General features: G+C 48.8%; 3 protein-coding genes across 9 annotated transcripts; 1 reads left to right on the top strand and 2 right to left on the bottom strand.

Annotated features, from left to right (window-relative positions):
• Positions 1 to 17: 17 nt before the first annotated feature.
• On the top strand, positions 18 to 3,273 carry NIP7 (nucleolar pre-rRNA processing protein NIP7). The gene is made up of 5 exons (XM_037878063.2): positions 18 to 155; positions 510 to 596; positions 970 to 1,108; positions 2,632 to 2,772; positions 2,894 to 3,273. Exons 1-5 carry the CDS (start codon positions 100 to 102, stop codon positions 3,011 to 3,013), a joined length of 543 nt encoding a protein of 180 aa, XP_037733991.1. The 5' UTR covers positions 18 to 99; the 3' UTR covers positions 3,014 to 3,273.
• A 467-nt stretch (positions 3,274 to 3,740) lies between these two features.
• Positions 3,741 to 10,534, bottom strand: TMED6 (transmembrane p24 trafficking protein 6). Its single transcript, XM_007062444.4, has 4 exons — positions 10,078 to 10,534; positions 6,757 to 6,883; positions 6,300 to 6,451; positions 3,741 to 4,387 (listed from the first exon to the last, which is right to left on the bottom strand). Exons 1-4 carry the CDS (start codon positions 10,336 to 10,338, stop codon positions 4,154 to 4,156), a joined length of 774 nt encoding a protein of 257 aa, XP_007062506.2. The 5' UTR covers positions 10,339 to 10,534; the 3' UTR covers positions 3,741 to 4,153.
• A 977-nt stretch (positions 10,535 to 11,511) lies between these two features.
• TERF2 (telomeric repeat binding factor 2) lies at positions 11,512 to 23,238 on the bottom strand. 7 transcript variants are annotated; one of them, XM_037878058.2, is made up of 11 exons: positions 22,965 to 23,208; positions 22,693 to 22,788; positions 21,119 to 21,249; positions 19,825 to 19,911; positions 19,353 to 19,499; positions 18,076 to 18,150; positions 17,885 to 17,991; positions 16,091 to 16,489; positions 14,022 to 14,107; positions 13,096 to 13,148; positions 11,512 to 12,461 (listed from the first exon to the last, which is right to left on the bottom strand). In XM_037878058.2, exons 1-11 carry the CDS (start codon positions 23,155 to 23,157, stop codon positions 12,303 to 12,305), a joined length of 1,533 nt encoding a protein of 510 aa, XP_037733986.1. In that variant the 5' UTR covers positions 23,158 to 23,208; the 3' UTR covers positions 11,512 to 12,302. The 7 variants fall into 7 exon arrangements, with proteins under 7 accessions (XP_037733986.1, XP_037733985.1, XP_037733987.1 ...); XM_037878057.2 differs by having other exon boundaries at positions 17,885 to 18,033; XM_037878059.2 differs by having other exon boundaries at positions 16,091 to 16,333; positions 17,885 to 18,150; positions 22,965 to 23,238.
• Positions 23,239 to 24,909: the final 1,671 nt, after the last annotated feature.

A 24,909-nucleotide genomic window follows, 5' to 3' on the forward strand; every position in this document is an offset into this window, starting at 1 on the left:
TCCAGGCTCTACTGGCCCAGAGCTGTTTCCGGTTCCGGGCTTCCCCCTCCCCCACGTGGAGCCGTGCACTGACTGAGCCCGGAGCTGCCGGGTGCGGCGATGCGGCCCCTCACGGAGGAGGAGACCCGGGCCCTGTTCGAGAAGCTCGCGAAATAGTGAGGCGGGGCCGGGGGGCCTGGCCCGGGGGCGGGGCGCTGGTCTGGGGGAGGGGGGAGGGCAGTGGGGGCCTGGCCCGGGCGGGGGTCGGCGTTGGTCCGGGGCTGGGCAGTAGGGGGCTGGTCGGGGGGGGGGGGGCTGGGCAGTGGGGCCTGGCCCGGGGGGCTGGGGCTGGGCAGGGGGGGCCTGGCCCGGGGGGCTGGGGCTGGGCAGTGGGGGGCGGCCCGTGGGGTGGGGCTGGGCAGTGGGGGCCTGGCCCGGGGGGCTGGGGCTGGGCAGTGGGGCGCGGCCCGGGGGCTGGCCCCTAGGTGGTCCGTCCCGGGGCCCAGCGCTTACGGTCTCTCTCCGCACAGCATCGGCGAGAACATCCAGCTGCTGGTGGACCGGCCCGACGGCTCCTACTGTTTCCGCCTGCACAAGGACCGGGTTTACTATGTCAGGTGGGTGGCGCAGCCGGGCTGCGGAGTCCCTGGGGCACAAGCGCAGGCTCCGCAGCTGCCACTGAAGTGACTAGTTCTGCAGACTGGGCCCCTGCTGTCTCAGTGGGAGTCCACCTGGCTCCTAACAAGCTCCCCTGGCTCAGGGCAGGGACTGGCCCCCAGGGCGCTCTGCCTCCTGGTCCTTTCCTGGAGATTGAGGGGCTGATGCTTCTTGTGAGGGCAGATATTCATGCACTGCAGGTCCCCAGCCAAGTTGCCCTGCCCCATCGTGCCTCTGGCTGACAGTGGGGTGCCTGGTGCAGGTTATAACTTCTCTTTTAGGTGTTGAGCTTCTCTGAGAACTAATCACACTGCTGCATTTGCTCTTTTCTAGTGAGAGAATCTTGAAGGTGGCGACCAGTATCCCTGGGGACAAGCTGGTGGCACTGGGCACCTGCTTTGGGAAGTTCACCAAGACCCAGAAGTTCCGGCTCCATGTCACTGCCCTGGATTACCTTGCTCCCTATGCCAAGGTGAGAGGCTTGCTAAGGAGAAGCTTTCAGGCAGCAACCTGATCCTTAGTCATGTTTAGCAATACTGGTGTGCTGTGTTCCCTGTAAGCTGCTTGCTTAAGCAGCACAGGAGAGATTTAAGTGCTGCCCAGCTGATTAGCAGAGCGTGCACAGTGGCAGCATGTGGTCAGGTCCCCCTCCACCCATGTTGCTCCATTCTGCAGCTGCTCCCGGGACCCTCCTGCTGGCTGTGCAGACCAGGGGTGGGGGAGGAGGGTGCTGATCCCCCTTCCCCAGCTCCTGTACCCCATCTCTGCAGGGTAGAGGGGACACAGCCTGGCTTAGGACTTGGAACTTCTGCAGGGAAGGGTGAGTGACTGAGTGCCTATTTCTGAGATTTCCCCAGCAGCCTGCTCACACAGTCTCTGTCTCTCTCCCCACCCATGTGCCCCATCTCCACAGAGCAGGGGAGGGGAGGGGAGACAACAGGGCTCAGGACAGAGCAGAAGAGCTTTCTATGAGTGCCTTAAAGAGACAGTGTGGGGCATCTCTCAAAAACTTTCCCAGCAGCCAGCGCATACACAGTCTGTGTCACACGCACCTCCCAACATATACTTGTATTATTGTTGTTGTTACTTCTTGGTACTTCCTGCAATGCACATATATTCTCTGTAATTTTATTCTTTCAAAGTGTTATTTTAGTGTTTTGACTGGTTTGTGCATTTCATAATTTTTTTCTCTTGCTACTCAAAGAATTAAATTTAAATGTGAGTTCTAAAATGCCTAACCTGTCCTTGCTGTCCCTATTTAACTTTTTTAAAATATATCTAGGTTTTTTGTTTCTACTGGTGGTGCACATCTGCACATCATAAAATTTATTCCACGCATAGATGGAAAAAATTAGAGGGAACATTACTGGTGCGAGGGGCCTGGGTGGGAAAAGGGTGTAATATATCTGCAGACCCTGTAACTACACAATAGAGACCAATTCTTTCCCATACTCATTTGCTTTTATATTGCCCATACCCCCTACCCTTTGTCTCTCTAGATTGGATGCATGGAGTGTGTCTTTAATAGATTTGTACAGTGCCCAGGACCCCGGTCCCATTTAGGGTCTTCGGGTGCTACTAACTACTTAGTGCTAATATTTCCCTCCCTACTTACCCCCCTTGTGGCACTGGAACTGTCTCCAGTCTCAACTGTCTGCTTTCTGGCTTACCTTATACTGGGGCTCTACCTACAAAGTAATCTGCTTTCTGTGAGTTTCCCTGGCACAAACCCCTGCTGGCCTCAGCCTCTGGTCCCCTTACATGGCTGCATGAAGAGCACAAGGAAACAGTGAACTGTTACAGGTCTTCTCTGTTGTCTCCCATGCCCAGATACCAACTTATGAAGTAAGGCTCAAGTGGGGTATCACCTGTGTCTCTTCCCTTGTGCCCAGTTGTATGAGGAGGAACCTTGCAGGTTCAGCAATAAGTTTAACTTGTGAAGATCTGGGTGAGCAACTGCTCTGCCTCCTGAGGATGGGTGCTTTTCTCTTGCAGTATAAAGTGTGGGTGAAACCTGGAGCAGAGCAGTCCTTCCTTTATGGGAACCACGTGCTGAAATCTGGCCTAGGCCGCATCACCGAGAACACAGCTCAGTACCAGGGTGTGGTGGTGTATTCCATGGCCGATGTTCCTCTGGTAAGCAACAGTGCTGGTAGGGGGAGTGGACCGTTCTTCAGAAAACTGTGATGAACTTGCTTTGAGTAGAGGGGGGTTAATACAAGTGGGTGCCCGACTTTCACTATTCTCAATTCCCCAGGGTTTTGGAGTCGCGGCCAAGTCTACCCAGGACTGCCGGAAAGTGGACCCCATGGCAATCGTAGTATTTCATCAGGCGGATGTTGGGGAGTACGTGCGGCACGAGGAGACACTGACTTAAAGGGCAGTCAGCAGCACAAGGCTTTGAGGATTCAGCTGCCCATGGCAAGAATGGAGTGTGTTTGAAATCAGAACTCAAAGCAGCAGCAGGGAGCTCTCCTGGCATGGGGCTCTGCAGGCTGCTGGGGAGGATTACAGACCAATTTACCCGTGACTTAGTCATAACTGTTGTGAGCTCTAGGGCCTGCCTGTCCCAGCCTGAAGAGGAGACAGGGATTACATAAAACTTGTTTTCTATCTAATAAAACCCATGTTGGCGTGGCCTAGTGAAAGACCTCAGCTACTTGGGCCGAGGCCCTGCCCAGGACGGCTCTTAGGCTCTCAGACTAAAGGCAGTTGTCTCTGTAGTAGCTGCTGAGGGGGGGTAGATCACCTTCATGCAGCCACCTACTCCCTCCATGGGTGCTAGGGCTACCTGGAACTTCTGTGTCACAGGAGACAGAGGTGAACACAGCTGTTTCAGTCAACAGGAACAAAGTGATTCCTCCCCTTCCCCAGGGTCATTTCTGCCTTGTTCCCCAACAGAGACCTGGGTGCGAGGGGGGGTGGGGGAGCTAACAGGGTTGTGCCACTCGAGGACCACATAACCACACACCCAGGGCTAGTCAGAAGCCGTTTAGGTGGGTGCTGTAGCAGTGGCTTCCAGGGTAGGGAGCAGGTATCTAATTCCTGGGGCAGTACCACCAGCCCTGGTTCCTGGAAGATGGTGGTTTCAGACAGGACAGTACTTTCACAGTGTGAACTGTTTATTTTATTTGTAATATGTGAACAGCTTTTCAAGCCATTTCACTATTAGACCATTGGGTAGATTAGGCCAAAACTAGCCCCACCCAGCACTGAATTCAGTGAACCATCCCCTCTCCCTCCCCCAAAAATGGGTCTTGTGCTAGAGGCCCAGTAGAGAACAAAGGTAAGGTAAAGCACCAGCTGGACACTAGGGCATTGCGGGGAATTCTGTACCTGAAAAATCCCACAGCCCAGCTCCTTCCACACGTAGGATCTCCCATTCTTCCATGGAGGCGGTGGGGGGGGGGAAGGGGAGAGGAGGATGAGATGGAGTTCAGTGTGCTCTGCAGTGTTACGGGCCTGCCCTTTGGTCCTTCCTGCTGCATGGGTCCCGCACTGGTGTAAGCTAGGGGCCTTAGCACCTCGGTTTATTGGTGGCAGTAGTGGGCTGCACCTTGAAGAGCCGCTTCAGGAAATACAGCTGCAGGACTCCCGAGAGGACAATGACGAGGCTCTGAGCCAGTGACCACCAGTTCACATAGTCATAGTTGGACTGAAGGATGAAATAGTCAGCTGCTTTCCTCATCCGGGCAAAGTTATAAAAGCGCCACATGTGGAAGACATGGGCCTGCAGCTTGTGGGTGCTCTCCTGCAAAGAGCACAAGGACAGGTAATGAAATACTTCTCCCAACCTTTGATTAGACTGTGGTACTCAATGCCACGAACTTGGCAAGATCCAATGGATATTATTGTTCATGCTAATGGTTTTGGAATAGCTTTAACTATGTGCTTCAGGGCTTAAGCCAATCTTTGGTAGTGGGGGTTGGGATGAAACCTTCATGGGGACATTATCCCACATCTGCCTTCTGCCAGGTTTCTTGAATATTTCTGTGAAGCATCTGGTGCTGGCCACTGTCAGGCAGGATACAGGAGTAGATGAACCTTAGGGCTGATCTGGTCTGGCAGTTGCTAAGCTCCTGTGAGAACCAGTAAGGGGCAGAATGGAAGCCCCCCAGACCTCCCACAGAGCCTGCAGGAACAGATCTTTCACCATTTGGGATTGAATGACAAGAGCAGAGTGTTTCAGGAACAGAACAGGAGCCTGTTGAGTGATACATTCCATCCAGATCCCCAGCAGCAAGCCCCATCCAAATTCACATGCCCCATTGACATAGACCTCTCCCTCAGCCACCCTTCCTGTTTTTCACACAACCCCCTGTGACCGAAAGCACCACTGTATTCACACGCTACACACTACTGTAATCTGTGTTGAACATAGGCCCTGTGAGGTATCATTTGGAAACTAATAACTTGCTTGTCAATATCCTGGTGAGATGTACGCAGCAACATGATCTGTTGAGTTATGAATTCCCCCTGTATGGTGGTGATAGCACAGCCCTGGCTAGGCAGAAGTTGTTCAGGACAGATCTGTTTAGCACAGGAATGTGCGCACCTCAATTTAGATCTAAGGAGTGAACAGTGTCCTCAAGACTGCAAAACGGGGAAGTGGCAGGAGACAAGCCGCATTTCAGCATATACAGGGGAGAAGAATGATCATGGAGCCACTTTCACCACCAATCTCCATGTCGCCGCCTTTAGAGTTTGAATAAACTTTGCTTTGAGGGTTAATCCTCAGAAGAATCCACTTCAGAAGGTGGCTGGACTATAAAAGCGAGGGACAAAACCACCCCAAAGCTCTTGCTGCCTCTCTTTCACCTAAGACGACAAAGGAGCCAGTCCTTTGACTTTAGGAGAGATCCTGATCGGAGAATTGTCAGCAATTTTGCTAAGGATTTTACCTTCAACCAAGTCTAGCTTGTTGAGTTTTAGCTACTAGACAGTGCTTTAGCTTTAGTTTTCCTGTAACCACTTCTGACTTTAATGCCTTATACTTGTACTCGCCTAAAATGTCTTTAAAAAATAAAATGAGTTTCTTTAACTACAATCAGAACTAATCCAATGCTGTGTTTGAACTGAACTGTTTGGGTAACTCCAGTTCAGGTAGCAAACTTGAGTATTGACCCCTTAGAGGGGCAATGGGCTTCTAATACCTGAACTACTCAGCAGAGGGCTGGACAGCACAGAACACATTTTGGGGAAAATTCAGGACTGGGAGTGTGTTGGGGTCACCCTGCAGGTAGTAACCAAGCCAGACGGTGACGAGCGTTGCTGACAGGCTGCAGGGCTGGTTGGCTATACACAGACAGTCAAGGTGTGACCTGCATGCTGTTTGTGGTCATTGCAGGTTGGGAGCTACAGCAGCAAAGCATTGTGAGGCCCCCAGGGCTACAAGGCAGGCAATGACAGAGTTACTCACTGATCTGGATTGCACCCCAGAATGTGACACACACCCCCATTCCTGGCTCTCTCCAGAGCCAAGTGTCTGACTGGTTTAACACTACTCCAGTTGCTGCCCCTTGTATGTTTCCTGGGAGCAGTAGTTATCCTTAGCTCCCCATTTATTTCCATGTGCCTCATTTTCAAAACCAAGATGCCCGTTTGAGCTTGCCTCAGCCCTGCAATTGATTCCAAGGCAGCTGACAGTGCAAATAAAACATTACCTCAATTGCCTCCAGTGTGTCATTAATTTTCTTCCTTTCTATGTCTGGCAAGTTTTGCAGGTCAAAGCCTTCATAGAACACACCGAAGCTGAGATAAACCTGCAGGAAACCGAAATGGTTGAGCCGATTGCTCAAGCACAGCTGGTAAAAACCTGTAGAGAGAAGTGGTTCCAAGCATCAGAGGAGAGCAACAGGTGCGGTGACAATCAGACATTACCCCACTGTTAGCTCCCATTTGCCCCTTCTCTGCAGCAGAGACATGGTCTCTCTGAGCTTAGCAGCTGCAGAAAAGCTTGGCTGCCCGTATAGTCAAGTTCTGAGCTCAGTATCACACATGCTGTGTCTAGCAAGACTTTTACAGGCCTATGGCTTAGATCATTAATGATCTGCAGGCTGCCCTTGGATTGGAGTAGTCCAGATCTCATGTAGGCCAGGGAAGTAGCGGGGTGGCAAGAACCTGTCTCTTTGGTTGGGAAGTTCATCTGTCCTCGTACATCCTGGGAAGTGCCCATTTGGAGGCCTTTGGGATCGTTTGCAGTGGCCAAGACGTGTCTGTCATGTCCAATTCCCGAAGTTCGTTGTACCTGAAGCCAAGAGATATGGAGCAGAACAGGGAACTTTGGGTGCAGGTCTGAGTTCTAGCAAAGAACAAGCCTGACTGATGCTGTCCTTGGGAATTCCCATGGAAATGGATGGGGCCATGTTGCTTATAAAGGCAGCAAAGCCCATGACTGATCTTAGTGGCATTTACTACACAGCTAAACTCACCTTGAGTGGGTGCCCGTGAGTTTACAGGAGCCACAGCGTCCTGAGCAGACCAGACAGGCTACACAGAGGCACCATCTGGAGGAACAAGCACAGGACTGGGAAAGTCCTGGCTCTCCACACAGTGTATGGCTGGATGGTTCAGTTCCTGTCAGTGAAATGGGGAGAATGCTACCACTCTGCAGGGTGAAAGAGCTTCCACCTGGCAACTAAGTGGTTCCCAGTGCACTCAGGCCAAGCTCCAGGGGATGCAGGATCAGAAAGGAAGGCTGGGGCAAGGAGAACCTGCTGAGTCAGTGCAAGGACACCAAGGATTTGGCCCAGTTTTGCGCTAGACAGTAATTCTCCTCTCCCGCAATCCCCTCTCTCTCCCCAACCACTTTGGGGGTTTCCAATGGACCTTGACATCAACCCTGGTATTTTCATTCCTAGTCTGTGTACTGATCCGTGCCACGGCTAGTAGAGATCTAGCTAGCACAGGGCTGGCCCCCAAACACATTCCATGACTGGGCAGTGAATTCGCTTCCCTCCATGTACAGTCACCCCCGAGCGGGAGCTGTTATGGTTCAACCCAGCCCTCCTTGCCCTTTACGCATGCAGCAATCAGTACTTCCAGCTGCACATCTCCCCTGCTTTGGAACAGGCTAAAAGAAGGGTGGGGGAGCACCTTGGGCTTGAACACCAGCTCAGTCCCCCGAATCCTGGAACAGCTCCAGCCCCTCTGCCTACAGCCCAGCTGCTTTGCTCCACACGCAGACAGATAAAGGGAGCCGCTGATAAACCCGAATAGTGACAAGAGTGCCAGGCACAAACTCCCAGCTCTACTTCAGTCGGGCCTGTGTAAACAGAAGCTGGGAAGTTGCAGGGTTTAAGATAAGAGGACTGGAGGGCTCCATCCCAGGCTGGAGCCCAGATAAACAACCATGCAGCAGGAGACCTGGGATATTCCTTCCACATGCACCCCAGGGGACAGGAAGGTCTCCTGTTGTGAGTGCTTAGCTGAGTCCATGCACTATGGAACCTCCTGCCAAGCGAAGATCCGATCAACACTGGAAGCTGGCTACTAGCACTCGCCCCTCTGCTACCAACTTGGCAAAGTTCCCCAGGAACCTTCGGAACAGCACATTCTCCAGAACAAGGAGACATTCTCTCCACTGATGTCAAAGCCAAAGCTGGGAGTTGCCTGAAGTAATCACTAGTTGAGCCTCTAATAGTCACCACAATACAATCAAGTTCCAGTTTCCTCAACAGAGGGGAGCGCCCCAGGAGCAGCATGGCAGGGCCTTAACTTTTAGTAAGGGGGAGTTTACAAGAAATTTAGTCAAAAATGCCCTAAAAACAGTCCTTAGACTCAGCCTGAAGCGAGGTCACTAGAAGGCAGGCGCTCCCCTTCACAAACCAAACAGGAAGGTGAGATGGGGGCAGGGGAAGAAGGTATTTGAGCCACCCTTTTGTTCAGGGGAAAGAAATCCAACTCCAGTGAAGCCAATAGAAAGGAGAGTAAACTATGGCAGTAAGCGGGAAAATGGAAGTCAGGTGGGTTAAAAGGGGATGTTTAAAGAACAGCTTTAAAGAATGAGAAAAATATGATGCCATTATATGAATCACTAATAAACCATCAGCTAAAAAGAAAGAGAGAGAGAGAGAGATCAGGGCTTCTGTTCTCCCTCTCATAACGTAGGGGACAGTCAATGAAATGAGAGAGAAAAATGCAAAACTAACAGGAAGCAAACACTTCCACCTGTGAGATTAGACTGCGGAACTCATTGCCAGAGGATGTTGCTGTGGCCAAGAATTAGCAAGAGTCAAAAAGGGACTGGACATTTATATGGGTAACAAAAATATCCAGAGTTATAATAGTTAATGCTAACAAATTTTGGGAGAGACAATAAACCTCATGCTTCAGGATTTAAACCCATCTCTTTAAGGAATTAGGAAAACACCTAATGTGTGTGTGGGGAGGTGACAAGCCAATCACCCCACACCTGCCTAATACAAGGCTGGTTCCACCTTCCTCTGAAGTATCTGGTTCTGGCCACTGTCAGAGATTGGGCACTGGACTAGAGGACAACTCCTGTGTGCTACCAGGATAGAACACAGTACTCATCACCTTACTTCAAGGGATACAGGAAAAATAGAGGGGGTCCAGGGACAGGGATGGAAGTTTTGAGGACAAGAAGAATGGGACTGTTCAGTTCAAAGGAGACGTTAGAAGGGACAAAATAGAGCTGTGGAGAAGGTAGATGGGGCACTCCTATTCACACCCACTCAGAAAACAACAGCAAGCAGACACTGAAAGTGAAAGGCAGCAAGTTGATATAGAAGATACCATTTTTAAAGATTCTGAAGCCAGAAGGGACCATTAGATCATTTAGTCTTATAAAAAAATCCTTAGCTAGTCGTTTTGAGTGCAATTAGAACCAACAGCTGCCAAATTCCAGTGGAAGTTGAGTGCTCCAAAGAACCCAGCACCCCAGACAGCTGGCCATCCTGATAGCTGGAAAGATTCAGGAGTTTGTCCTTTTTTCACTTAGGGATCTTTTGTGCATGCGATGCAAATGTTACAGTACAGAAACTGCCTGCAATATTTTACACAATGAACAGTTAATCTGTAAGAGCTGAGACAAACTTTAGGATTCAAAAAAGGCTGGAGATTTAAGCGAACACTGAGAACATCCAGAGTTACACTAACTAGGATTTTTTAAAGTAACTGTTTTTGGGAGCTATCAGCCCTCCTGCTTTACTACTTAAACCAGCTACTGATTGAAAGCCTCTCTCTAAGAGCAGGTTATTGCCTAATTGTTGACTACAGGATCCATTCTACTTTCCCCATGAAGCAGCTGGTACTGGCCATTGCCAGAGACCATGACAGATGGATCCACTATGGCAATTCCTCGTTGGATACGCAGCTGTCTGGCTGCAGGAAGTTATTTATTTTACCAGGAAATTGTATTAAGCTGAAAACCTGCCATTTGCAAGAGTCCTCCCCAGCACTCGGGTCCCCAGCACTCACCTCATAGCTGAAGTAGAAGTAGCCACTCTGATGTGCAAACTGCCAGAAGCACTCGGTGCCACCCGCAGGGACAACAATGGCGAAGTCATAGCGATCAGCTCCACGGAAGAGAGGCTGCTCACTGGAGCCACTCAGGGGCTCAGTCTTCGGGCTCCTGGCAGGGCCTGTCAGACTAAGCAGCCCCAGAGTCACAGCCAAAGGAAAGAGCGAGACCATACTGCCTTGTGAGGCTGCCTTGTGGCTGGGGCAGAGCAGGAGCATGGGTCCCAGGATGCAAGGGGGATAATCATTAACTTCACTCCTCACTCCCCTGCTTTTGCCAAACACAGCTGCACTTATCCAAACCTCAGGGGCACTTGGAAGGAGTTCAACTCCTCAAGGTAATCTCAGTGAAATTACCAGGCCTGCATAGGCAGCTGCGCAGTTTGTCCTCATTAGAGTTTAACAGTCTGAAACATTTTGTAAAACCCTGAAGTCCACTTTGCAGAAACGTCACGAGGCACAAACGGTCCTTCCTGGGGAACTGCTTGTTCTGGGAGCAGGCTGGGTGCCCTGCACTCAGACTTCTGTCTACAGCCTACACCATGGTCTGAAGGACTTGATTATAGTGATTAGTGTGTTAAAACATTCCTAGAAACTTTATTTAGTACAAGAACTATAGACACTGATCACAGAGCAACAATATGCCAGAGAAGACAGGGCAAAGGGCAGGGAGAAAGAGTCTGGCTAACAGCGAAGTTGAAGAGATTACTTGAGCCACTTGTATCCAGACAGCCATGAGTTTCTCTGGCAAGGTTCCAGCAACTGCTAGTGCCAAAGGACACAGCTAAGGCAAGCAGGGGACTTCTACCCAGCACCAGTGACAATAGAAGCAACTCACAGGACCCCTGCTATTGGGGTATTTCTGCAGCTAGAACCAAAGGAAATTAAATGCATGAGTGTTGGTGAAAGTGAGGGAAAGATGATACATAAGTGCCTCTGAAATCCACCTGTCCCTAATAAGCAGCAGCATCCCGCTGGATAGGCTCTCCAATTTCTGGCACTCCAATTCAGTTAGTTGCTGATGCGATGCTCCCGGCTTCAGCTGGCTCAGGAAGTGAATGCAGGATGAAATTCTGGTCATTAACAGGGTGTCCCACAAAGCTGTCACTAGGCCACTGACCCAGGGATATGCCAAGCTTCTCCCTTTTCAAGGGGGACTATTTACCTGAGGAGAGAATGCTGGGGAGATGCAAATCAAATTTGTTGCAATTGTTATATCCAACACAGGAACTGCTTTATTTTACACAATGGGTTTAGACTTCGCACTAGAAGGCAAGGCATGTCTGGTGCCTGCCAGAGATCCACAGAGACCTTTCAGAGATAATGCACTACTCCAGGAAACAGACAGAAGGAAGGGAATTTTGCAAAGAAGGAGGCAACTCAAACACAAAGTCAAACCAACTGAACACTAACTTTTAACTTGGTGACATCTGGCTCCAAACATTCTAGAAACTAATGAGCACAAAGACAAAACATCTATTTTTAAAGCATCAAAAAAATGTGGAGGAAGAAATCCCCACTCAATATAAAAATATACAAAGCAGAGAATTGTGGAAACAAATGCCAGTTCCCTGGCCAAAACGCCAGACTTCTGCCGGTGCAACTCAGCAACAGCTCCTACACCACTGCTTTCCCCTCTCGGAGGGGCTGACAGGCAAATGGAGATCAGCCAAGTGATTCACAATTGGTTTAAGAATATTAATAGAGATAAAACAGTCAGTGACAGGATTACCCTGCCATTCAACCAACACCTGAGTAGAGAAAGCGGTGATCCCAGTTACAGTCCACTCAGGTTCCAGCTCTAATGCTCACAGGGCAAAGGCTGCCAGAGTCCTTGCTGTTTCTGAACATATACAAAATGTCAGTATTGTAGCACTTCTACTACAAGACTATTTCCATAGTTACTCAGGCTGCCTTGCTTCTGTTGACAGACAAAGATCTAAATTTAGTGACTCCAGCTAAATACAAGAACTAGGAAGGTTTCCCAAACTCTAGTTAAACTTTGCTTCTTCCAGCTGTAGCATTCAGCTCTGCCAAGCAGCCATAACAATTCTCCACATCATTCCTGTCACATTGCTAGGAAGGGGACTACAACCTTCCTCCCATGGCAGGTGTTGCTTTCGTCCATCTTTTGGAGAGAAATGAGAGCAACTGTCACTCGAAGAGTTCCTCAACTCCTGTTTTCAGTGGAGTCCCAGCTTTTTCATGGTCCGCCAGCGATCCTTAATCATCACCGAGGTGCGGTTCTCAAAGGGGAACTTTTTGCAAATGATTTTCCAGTTCCCTTCTCCAAACTTCTTCACTCCTTCTCTGATCCACTCGCTTTCCTGCACAGTCCACCTCTGCAAAAGAAGAACAAGGAGTGACTCTTACAGCACAGGTCTTATCACTTCTGCACTAAAGGCTTCTTAGCCTCCTTGGTCCCCCTTTCATCCATACTATCAGCACCTTCTTATAACATAGTTCTTACAACCCCGGCACCTCCTGAAAGTGTATTTATATTTTCAATACTAGCTGCAGGCTTATTTAGGAATTATGTGGTTTCTAGAGTGTGTTCTGGTTCTTCGCCTCTTTAGCTCACTTACCTGCTGAGCGGTTCAGGAAGCAGACGCCAGCCAGGGTAAGCGGCACACAGTATTTTAGGCCTCTACCACTTTCCTGGCTTTTAGTGGACAAACTTAAGCCAGGCCCTCCCAATTTAAAGATCCGTGCAACCCAACTCACCCCCTCGTAAGTTCAACGCTTAGATAACGCAAGCATTGATCAAGGTACTCCAGTCCCTGAGTAAATATCTGTCAGAGTTCTCCATTCAGTGTGCATCAATCACTTGGACTCTTCTAACTGAGCTGATTCCAGAGGCTTAGAAATCTCTGAACAGCAAAAGGGATTTCCCCCTCCCAACCTTTGCTATTGCTTCACTACCCGTGCAGAGCCCTGCTTTGGGCTGCTGAACAGAGCTGGAGGGCTCCATATTACCTGCTTCTTGGAACCGAGGATTGAAGAGCTGTGGCTATTTCTCCCAGGGGACCCTGAAAAATAAACCAAGAAGAGCCATATTTCAGCATCCACCTTCTGCTGTGCATGCATCTCCCAGAGAAACTGGTTTTAGCCTGTTCGATTACAGGGAGAGAGCGGCATGGCCACCAGGGGAACACCCTTGGCCAGGGTATGGAAAACAGAAACAAATGCCTTTACTTCCTCTAGCTGCTAGAATTCCATGTATTGAAGGGACAGTTGGCCATTCTGATCCAAGCCCTGGTTGCCTCATAAGAAGTGTAACTAAAGAAATATAATAACTAAGACTGAGTCAAAAGGAATTAGACTTGTCTCAGGTTAGCAAATGTGTCTAAGGAGAAAAAAAGAAAAAAAGACAGCCTGATCCAAAAAGCTTCCTCAATAGAAATCCCTGTTCATAAATGGAACCATGTTCAGGTCCCAGCAGGGAAGATCCCAGCTGTTAAACAGCATCCAGGAGAAAAGTCTGAGGTGGAATTAATTACATCTTTAGAAAAAAGCCAGCAAATGCTGATCTGCCACCCTACAGCTGTTAAAGGGATGGAACTGCTTTTGGGCTGGGTCTCAAACTAGAATAGCAGACAATGACTGACAGGTAGTTTTATCTCAGGTCTGAAACTGTAATGAGAGGGTACTTGCTTGATGTTCCACGATCAGGTACACAATGGATTTAGCAGCTTCCCATTGTTTGGGCCTGCCTAAGAAAGGACATCATCTCCATTGCTGCAGTCCTATAACAGCAACCACAGGCCCAAGCTTTCCTGGGTTACGGGATTTCTAGTCTTTTGGTTTCTGTCAAGTATTCAAGGCAGCAGAGTGTCCCAGGGCCAACAGCATGGTGGGGACCAGCAATTAAAGCGTGTGCATGGCAAAAATAGCATACTTACTCTTGTCCAGGAAGAGCTCATCTTCCTCACTCCAAGTGTCCTTTTCTTCTTGCCCATTCGAGGTGTTCCATCTTGCTTTCAGTGGCCTGAAAACACACACCACACACATTTTAATTGCAACAAGCCAGCCTGAATAATGAGGGCTGAAGTGACAGTCACTGCAGACAGCGAAATCAAACATCCAAAAGGACCACAGACCACTGACTAATTACCTATAGGCCACTGGTAAAATGGTCCAGGACCACCTTGGTACCAATGAGTCAAGACTAAGATCAGTGTGCAGCACTGGGAAACGTGGGAGCTTGCCTGACAGCTGGATTATGTATGTTTGCTTCACCTCCACAACACATGCATCTCAGTTCGCTGCCATTGGACTGGTTTGTAGGTAAAGGGTGCCATGTGTATGTCTGGCATTCAAAGCCACTCGGTGCCATTTTAATAACTACAGGAGGTTCTCTTTGGACCTTAACAGATCCCTGTATAACACACACAAGAAGCAACTGAGAGCCAACTAGGTCAGAATTAAGCAGTTGCTGCAAACTGATACAAACACCTGAGCTGCCAAGAAGGTGCCGTGCATGTGGCATGAGAGACAATGGAATGGGGCAGGAACACTTAGCAAGGGTCATACGCTCCACAAGGCTGCTATGAAATTTTTACTATAGGCAAGGCCAGCTGGTTCCAAACCAATTATGTTCCTTATTTCTCTCGCTCACATGCATGTACTCAACTCCTTACAGAAGATTTAGCTGAAATCAGGTGTATTTAAAATATGTTGCAAATAGATTTGATTAGTTTTCATATTACAGCAACTACATGAAGACAAACGCTCCCTGTTGTTAATGGTACGCTTGTGCATTCCGTCGCCTTGGCAGCACGCAAGCGTTTTCACACAGGTGTATATGAGCGTTTGGGCAGGGGAAGGTTTGAAGCTAAACTTCTGAAGCAAAAGTTGACATCCTTTGTCACCAATAGCCATCACCATCAGCACCGCTGCCACTTAAAGCATTGCAACCGAGCTAGGGTCTTCGTCAACAACGAGAGGCAAGAGCCAGGGAGTCTGGGAGCGCTGGAAACATGCCAATCTTGGGCGCGCCGCAGGGCACTGGGATCAGCTGACCCTACTGAACTGCACAGAACATTTTACACTGGTGGCGGTCAACTTCCGAGCATTTTAGCGCTTTGGCACTTAACATTTTAAGCATATAAAACCTGAAATGCTAAGCTCTCAACCCGTCTCTTTTCAAGCATGAAACTTCATGCAGCTCAGTAGGGTCTACTCTGCAATCAGTACCCTGAAGTGCTCCTAAGTCTGAGAACTTTATGGACCTTTGCCTCATCTCTCCTGGGGAACCCAAGTATTGCTCAGGAAAGGGAATTCCCTGCTGTTTCATTCCTGCAGATCCACAGTACCGCCTTACGTGTGCAAAAGCAGAGGCCCTCGTCTGCACAGCCTCCAAGATGCATTAGAAGGGAACCCTGCTACACCCTCATCAAGTCCTGCAGAAAACATGCATCCCAGAAGCCTGGCTCCAGAGAACGCTTTGTTCCCACACATCCATCCACTCCCCCATCTAACTTGCATATAATACATATACAAGGTACAAAACAAGTGTGGAAGAATTAAAGTAACTTGCATCAATATTCTATTACTCTTAAAATTCCTACATGGTTTAAATTCATCACTGACACGAAAATTTACCTTAATCTGTCCCACAAAACATACCCACAAACTCCAACCTGTGTATTACTAACTGCAGATTTACATAGTCAGATGCATACACTGAGAAGCAGTTTGCAAGGATGTCAAGGGTCAGCATTAAGGTTATTGGAATGTAGGAGGTAAGCTTTCCCATTTCCCACGTTGCTAACCACATGTATGATCTACAGGAGTAACAGAACATTTGCTTTAAACTATCCATTTCCACATTTTTGCAAAAGGGAGGGATTTTTAACGTTCTAGTTTTGCTCCGATAAGATTATATTGTTTAATGTAGCAATGTTAGCTATATGATATCAAAACATTGTGTCTGCATTAGAATACCCAGTGTCACAGATATGCTTCATACTTGGGACTTCTGGAAGACACACGCTGAACATGTGGCTTTCGAACAAGAGTCCTGAATGCAGAAGATACCACCGGCTCCTGGGATGAGTCTGGAGTCTCACTCAGCTCAGTACTCTGGCTGTCCTGCTCCATAATCAGTCTGCTTATAGTCAACAAGCGTTTACTCTTTGGGGGTGATTTAGGTATGTCTGAGGTCTCAGAGGTCTCCAAGGGTGGATTCTCCTCTTCTCTGTGCCTCTTGAGTCTGTGGGATACAGAAGGGGACAATTGCTTGGGGAAAGAAAAGTCTGTTTCATCCAGTTTGGTAAAGGCTGCATCAGAATCTTGGGAATTTGACAAGGTCTTGAAAGCTTCTCTCAGAGCAGAAATCCCAAATGTTGTTACAGTTCCAGGCGGTTGCCTGTAAAATAAATGAAGCTAAGCAGGTTACATCAACAATTTCAACAATACAATGCTCTACTTCACTAAAATCACAGCTAAGCTCCTACCAAATTCACATCCATGCAAAAGCACATCACAGACCATGAAATCAGACCTTCCCCTGTGAAATCTAGCTATTGGAGGGGACGGGGAGAGACAGGACTAGGAGTACCCCAACCAGGGACTGCTCCCGTGCACCAGGCTCCAGCCGCTAGTCCTGTCCTATCAGGGATGGGACTTCCTCTTCCCCAGCACGGCCACTTTCAGGGGGAGATCAGACCCACCTCTGGGTACCTCTCCCAGCTGCAGGAAGCTCTATGGCTGCTGACTTCAGAGCCCAGCTCTGAAGGCAGCGCAGAAGTGCTGGTGGCAATCCTCTCTCTCCCTTCCCCCCCCTCCACAGTCCCCTTTGAGGTCAGGGCCCCCATGGTTACAACACCATGAAATTTCGGTGTAAACATCTAAAAACATGAAATTGACTAATTTTAAAACCTTCTGGCCATGAAATTGATCAAAATGGACAGTAAATTTGACTGCTTTGACCATTTAACAACTCTCTTCTCGTTCTTCTCTTTTATAATAAAACCTTTAGTTTTAGATACTAAAGGATTCGCTGGCAGTGTGGTATTTTGGGTAAGATACAGACTAGTACTGATCTGGCAATGTGGCTGGCCCTTTGGGGAATCAGAAGAACATTCTGTGTGCTGAACAGAGTTTTAAAAAAACTTCTCACTATTTGCTGATTGGGAGTCAGAGAACTGGAATACAATAAAGGGGGCTGTGTGATTTCTTTTTTAGCTTTTTGATAACCAACATGGGAGATCAGGAGCACAGTTTGGGACTAGTTGGTGAATCTAACTTCAGTGTTAACCACCAGTTTTGGGAGAACATGCTCTCCTTTTGCAGCCTGCCCTGACCTTGGCATTTTCAGCGTCGGCTACTATAGACACCTCAGATCACAGCATCCATCTGTTTTATCCCTCCAAAGAATGGCAAACTAAATGCCATTAACCAAACCTATGTCCTCTGAACCATGGACACACCAAAACCCTTCTGTAAACGTAAGACCCTCTCTCATTCACCACCTGTCACAAGGGGACTCCTTCCCTTCCTTTAGTCCAAACACTCACTAGGGTACTCTTCAGAAAAAAGATCAACATTTTAATTCAGAGATAGACAGCCTGGTGAAAAATCCTAAAGTAGTAGCCCCTGGGGCAGCACCACTGCATTGGCACATGGCAAAAAATTACAGCTGTCTGCACACAGTGAAAGCAGTGGGTGCTACAGTTCAGAAGCAAAATTCTGGCAAACTTCATTCACCACATGTGGTCAGATTTCCTCTCCACATTGCGAATGCATCACCATCGCTGCTCACCTCCCAGAGTCCTTTGAAGACATTTCCACAGAGTCTGGAGCCGCGGCTGGTGGTTGCTTAGCTACTTCCACAGAGTCTGGAGCCGCGGCTGGTGGTTGCTTAGCTACTTCCACAGAGTCTGGAGCCGCAGCTGGTGGTTGCTTAGCTACTTCCACAGAGTCTGGAGCCGCGGCTGGTGGTTGCTTAGCTACTTCCACAGAGTCTGGAGCTAATGCCAGCTGCTTAGTTTCATCAATATATTCTGAATTCAAAGTGTTTTTCGCCATCTTTGACAGGAAGAAAGCGCATAATAATTACAAAGAGAACTCCATGGAACTGCGTTTATTTTACTCCCATTCCACAGGCATGGAACATTAATTAATTTAATTAAGTGCACATTCCCTGCAATTATTTGCTGTCCTATGGTCAAGGTGCTATTTGGTATATTGGAGATAAGATAACTGTGGTCATTTGTCAGGTGTTCTGCAGTAGTTATATGTGCAGAGTTAAGTTACCTTGATTAAGAACTATAATAATGACCAAGTAATTTTATAGCATGGAACCTCAAGAGAGGGTCTGAATTTTAAATGCTAAAAATTTATTCCCTTGGTGCTCTGGTCCCAAAACTTTAGAGCCAGACATGTGTATCTGACTTCTGAGTACAAGTCAAAAATATTACATGTCAATAAGACAAAGAAACAAATTGGTAACTTCTTTCCAATTCATATAATTTGAGACCATTGTATCAACATTATAAAAGTTATCTTCACCTCTGTGAGCCAGAGATTGTATTCTAACTGCACAGAGGTGATTTACCAAGTTTCCCCAAGGATCTACAATCACGGGAGGTGGGACAGGTAAACACTACCAGTGCAGTATAACCCCAAAGGATTTTACAAATAGTGGATCAGACCAGTTTCCAGAGGCCCAGGAAACAAAGAAAGTCTTTCAGTACAAAAGGTGAACTTAAAGCGGGGGATTGGGGGGTTGTTCTTGACCTGAAACTAACCTGAACCTTTAACAAGAGGGCAAGCCCTGCTGGAAGGGTCTGAAGGACTTTGACTCTTACCAGACCCTCATGCGAAAGACGAGTGGCTTCTGGTAAGCTTAATATGCACTTAGACTTTTTACGGTTTTATGACAAATTTTCCTCTAATTCTTTTGTTCTTAAATAAATGTGCTTTGCTTTGTGAAGGCTAGCTGGTTCCTTGTCCTTCAGGAAAAAGAGTGAAACCAGGGGTGGGGAGCTAGGTCAGACTGCTGGGATAGTCAGAGAAATGCAAGCCTAAATCCCAGATCAGAAGGGAGAGCGTCACAAGACTCTGCCTATAGAGAGGTGACAGCTGGAGGCCTGAGACCTAAGGGTGTATCCCTTGAACAGAGTACAGAGGGGTTAGAGGTGACATGCATCACATGCCATTTTTCTGCAGACCCTAAGGGGTGACAGCTGGGTGGGGCTGAAATGTGGGTAGCCAGGGTAGACACATACGGTCAAGAGATAGGGCTCTGAATCCTCCAGGTAGGTCTCCAAGAACTGGAACGCACTCTGCTGAAAAGTCTTGTAGGAAAAATTTCGGATCATCGTATGAGACAAATTCTTCTCACGGATAATGCTGAGCAACTCTGTCCTCAGTTTCTAGTCAAGAGGCAAGAACATTCTGAATATGTACAAATAATACAAGTTACAAACACAGGAGCTGGGGGTTTGGGTGGAGAGGGGACTTCCCCACTGACACTACAACATTACCAACTAATTTACACTGATCTAAATCAGGAAGCAAAAGTCCAAAAAGTCTGGAGTCTGTGTCAGCATTGCCAACTAGACTCGCTTTCAGTGCCGGACTATGCAATGGTAAGCAGCAGACAGAAGCAAAGAAAAGGAAATACATGTTTGGGAACATATTGCACAGCCAACAAGATACTCCATCTCACGCCCCAAACACTCACATAATCAAACTCACCTGGGTGCTGGGATCCTTTGCCATGTTTTTTTTCAGAATTTTTGAGGCTTTATCAAATTCTCTCTTTTTAATACAAACAGTAACAGCCTAGAGAGGAAAAAAAGGATCTCTGTTGTAGCAATTCAACCACATCACCTAAATCAGCTTCACAAACATGTTGGGGGAGGGATAGCTCAGTGGTTTGAGCATTGGCCTGCTAAACCCAGCGTTGAGAGTTCAATCCTTGAGGGGGCCATTTAGGGATCTGGGGCAAATATTGGGGATTGGTCCTGCTTTGAGCAGGGGCTTGGACTAGATGACCTCCTGAGGTCCCTTCCAACCCTGATATTCTATGATTCTATGAACAGCAAAAGCAAAATGCAAACAAAGTTTGTGATGTTCCTTCCAAACACTATCCCAGTAACATAGAAATAACGCTATTTGCAAACACCTTAATGAGCTGCTAACCTGAAATCCTACTACACCCTTCTAACTATCCCATTAGTGCAAGGTTACAATTAAGGATTGCGTTACCTGATTTTCATTTGTATGGTGCCATTCAATTAATCTGCGTTTACAATAAGTATTTTGCTGGACACCCCTGAAGTTTGAGAACCCATCAGTTCTCACTAAATTTCCTTGGCTTAATTTTAAACAAACAAATAGCCTTCTACAGGACCAGAGTTACCCGGCATGTCAATACTAAAAGAAGCTGACATGGCCCCTCCCCAAAGAGCTTACAAGTGAAAGTAGACAGCATGTGGGTGTACGAAGCGGGAGAAAATGTGCCAAAGACATTTTGATGAGGCTCAGCAAGTGTCTTGTAGCCTCAGGTTTGTTTATTGTAGTATAATATGCAATAAAACATCATAGTTACATTTTACATATATCATACATGCAAACTTTATCCCAGGCCAGCAAATTGAACAGACCAGTTTGCAGGGGATGACTAGTTGCAATAGCAAGTTTTCAGAAGGGATTCTTAGACTCTAAGAGCATTCTGGTTCTACATTTAAAAGGTCCTCCAGTAAAAAGAAATGAGAAAGGATGCATTATTTCTAATATAGTCAATAGAGAAAATGGTAATAGCAAAAGAAAAGTTCTGCTTTTCAGTTCACCTTTAATAGAGTTACAGATCCTGATAGGTTACTATCTTCCTAACAATGGAAAGCTCCCAGAAGTAAGGCAAATGATGGAGGGAAGACCTGAGAAGGGACAACCACCCTCAGTGTAAGGGAAGCTTTTTTCTTTTAGTTAGATTAAAGCTTACAAAACTCTAAATTATTTGAATGAAAAAGAAGAACTTGACCCTTACAGCTTGTTTCACCATTTTTCTAACAGATTCCATTGCCACCTCAGACACAGGAAATTCTCTTTCAATCAGCTCCAGCACACCGATTGCCGATTCAAGAGGGGTGAGCTCTGACTCTGTATCAAAGGTGCAATCTACAATTAAAAGAAACAATTCATTCCTATTGGTTTTAAAACAGACACAAATCTACCTGAGCCCAAGAAATCCTCCACAGGAAGCAGCCAAAACAAATAGGCTCGGATTTGCTCAGTTAGATCGCTAATGCTGCAGTAATGGACAAGCAGAGAACAGCACAAACAAAACAATTATGATCAAGAAAGGCTATCGAAGGTATGAGAGATCCTCGAAAAGAAACATGACAGTTGGTGAGTTTGAAATTAAAAGCAATAACCATTGTGAGCTGAGTATGTGGAGGTTTGCTTTACTTTATACTATAAAGAGAAAAATGAGGAATTAACACACTGAATAAAAGTTACATAAGACTACACTAATGCACTTTAAATGCTCAAACATCAAGAAATTCAAAAGTAAAGTTCTTGCCATAATACTGAAAGGACACTGCTGTCAGATCAAATTTGATCCCCAAGTTTAAGTTTTGCTCAAGTACAACTAGATCTAAGACTGATATACGTGGTTGCTTTACTTAATGTTTTAATTCCAAGTGAAAGCAAAAACAAAGCCTTCTTCACAGAGTTTTCAATCAAACATTGTGTTCTTGTTCTATTACAGGAGAAATGAAGAATGAAATTGATTTACCTATACATTGTTTGTAAAAGAAAGTGGAAGGGACTTTGTTCCAGATGACAGAGATAGAAAACATAGAATCCCTGCAAAGAAGCCAGGTTTTTCTTAAACAAAAACTTTTGTTTGGGTTTTAGGCTCTTAATAACAGAATGTTTGAAGTTTACCCCACATGTTGCCTTCAAGTGACAATGCTAAACAGGAAAAAAAGAAAGAAAAAAAAGAAAAAAGAAATCGTACTTCAGTCTGAAAGTTCTACCTATTAGTGTTCGATTCCTATAACTGAAAAGAGTGAAAATTACTTCGTTATTTCCCAGATTGTTTACTCTCCACATTAACTACCCTTTGAGAAGACATGCATCTGAAGAAGTGAGTATTCAGCCACGAAAGCTTATGGTCCAATACGTCTATGAGTCTATAAGGCGCCACAGGACTCTGCTGCTTTTACAGATCCAGACTAACACGGCTACCCCTCTGATACCTTTGAGAAAAGTCACTTTTGACTATTTTGGTTCTGGTCAGACGCACTATCCCTACTATTATCAGGCCCATGCCCTCTCCTTTGGAGAAATGATCCTTATAAATAAAAAAACCACAAGCAAATTACTTCAAGGAATTACAACAGAAGTTTCAGAGGCCTTTATCCAAACCTGAACTCCAATTTTAAAAAATCCAAATAGAGTAGATGGTTCTCCTCGGCCAAACAGTAGATAAAAACTGATTTAAACAGAACGGTCCCACGCTGCACTGTGCAGGGGCCATACAGTGAGGTGAATGCGCTTTTGGGAACAGGGCTGAGCACCAGTAAGACGAATTGTGGCGCTTCTCTCTCGTACCGAGGTTCTCCCCCTCCTCAATTCTTGAAAGAAACTGCATAATCCGGAGCAGCCGGGAGATTGCAGGCTCCTTAACCAGGGGCCGCAGCAGCAGAGCTGGAGAGAGAGAGAAGAGGACAGAGAGCTTGGGACACCCCAGTCAGAAACACCGCCCCGCCCCCCGGCCCCGCCGTTAGACCCCAGAGCCCCCTCCCCGGGCGGGCCGGGGCCCGGCCCCTCCCCCCCCGGGCGGCCCCTCCCCCGGCGGGCCCCTCCCCCGGCGGGCCCCTCACCCTGCATCACGTCGCGGAACTCGCGGAAGTCCTGGTACCGACGGGCCCGATAGGCCCCCACGGCCTGGTGGAAGTAGAACTGCAGCACCCAGCGGTTCACCGTCTCCTCGGGGGCGCGGAGCCCCAGCGAGCCCCTCCCAGCCGCCATGGGCCCCCGCCGGCTCCGGGAGACCCGCCCGCGCCCGCCGGCCATCCCGCGCTAGGATTCGGAAGTGACGCGCACAGCCCGACGGAAGTGACGGCATCCCGCCGCTGCCCTCTCCCCTCCTGAGGGAAAGCGAGCGCCCCCTACACTTCCTCCTCTTATTGCGAAGGGGGGCCCACGGACGACTACAACGACCGGCATGCACTGCGGCCGGCGGCTCCCAACATGCCCCGCAACCCACCGCCCGGATCTCCCGGCCTGCCCTGCGTTGCGCGCCCCCTGCGGGCCTGGAGGAGCCATGCAGTCCCCGGCTGGTTGTGCAAAGCCCACGCGGAGGGGGATTTAAGCCCGTGTTCTGCGGGGGAGCCGGGTCCCGCCCGCAGCCTGGACATTAGCCAGTGGGTCCAGCCCAGTGGTGAGCTGGAGCCGGTTCGCGGGACCCGGTTGTTCCACGAGTGACAACCGGTTCTAAAAGGGCTTCTAAATTTAACCACCGGCATAAGTGATGCCTTAGGCGCCGACTCCCTGGGTGCTCCGGGGCTCGAGCACCCGCCGGGAAAATTTGATGGCTGCAGAGCACCCACCGGCAGCTCCCCGCCCTGCGCCCAGCCCCAGCTCACCTCCGCTCCGCCTCCTCCCCTGAACGCGACACCCCGCTCTGCTTCTCCGTCCCACCCCCCGGCTCCCCGCAAATCAGCTGTTCGCGCGGGAAGCTGGGGCAGGCTGAGAAGCAGGACGTGGCTTCGCACTCAGGCCCAGGGAGGCGGAGGGGAACTGGGGAGGGCGCAAGGAGGGCTGCCCGTGCCACATCAGATAACCCGGAGGGGGGGCGCAGGGGAACCACTCCCCACCCCAGCTCACCTCCACCTCCCTGGGCCTGAGTGGGAAGCCGCTGCCTGCTTCTCAGCCCTCCCCAGCTTCCCGCCAAACAGCTGATTTACGGGGAGCGGGGGGGGGGGGGGCGGAGAAGCAGAGCAGGGCAGCGTATTCAAGGGAGGAGCGGAGGTGAGCGCGGGCTGGGGAGCTGCTGGTGGGTGCTCTGCACCCACCAAATTTTCCCCGTGGGGACTCCAGCCCCGGAGCACCCAGGGAGTTGGTGCCTAAGGCACCACTTTTGATGTGATCAGTGGGGGAGTGACTGCTCCCCCTGCTCCCCCCCAGCTACACTCCCCCACCCCTAGAAGCCAGAGGGACCTGCCGGATGCTTCCTGGGAGTTGCCCCAGGTAAGCATCTCCAGGACTCCCCACCTCGCCCCCCAGCAGGTGCCTCTGGCTCTTAGGGGTGGGCACCCACTATGGTGGCCCACGAGACCGTCCTGCCCAGTTCTGGGGGCAGTCAGGGGAGGGAGGTGGATAGGGCAGGAGTCCTGGGGGGGCGTCAAGGAACGCGGGTAGGTTGGATGGGACAGAAGTCCCGGGGGGCGGGGGTGGGCAACGACCCCCTCGTGGGGTGAGGAGGGAACCCGTTGTTAAGATTTTGGCAGCTCATCACTGGTCCAGCCCTTCCCCGTCCCGTTGTCAGGCCTGGTCCACGTGATAACAGCCCCTGCCTGCAAACAGACCGGCCCAAGTCCTTCCCCGGTGCTGCACCCACGGGGTCCTTTGGGGGTCACTCAGCCTATTGCACCCACCATCCACTCCTCGGGAGTATCAGCCGCCCTCCTTTCCTCTGTCCTGTGGAGCCGAGCAGTGAAAGACGGGGACCCGCGACCCCTGCCTGGTCCCTGTGCCCTGATTAAAAGCGGCTCCACGCTTTGTAATCGCCTTGGTTCCAGCTTCCTTATACACATAACTACAAGT

This window comes from Chelonia mydas, chromosome 12 (genome assembly GCF_015237465.2).
Source record: "Chelonia mydas isolate rCheMyd1 chromosome 12, rCheMyd1.pri.v2, whole genome shotgun sequence".
Lineage (NCBI taxonomy): Eukaryota > Metazoa > Chordata > Testudines > Cheloniidae > Chelonia > Chelonia mydas.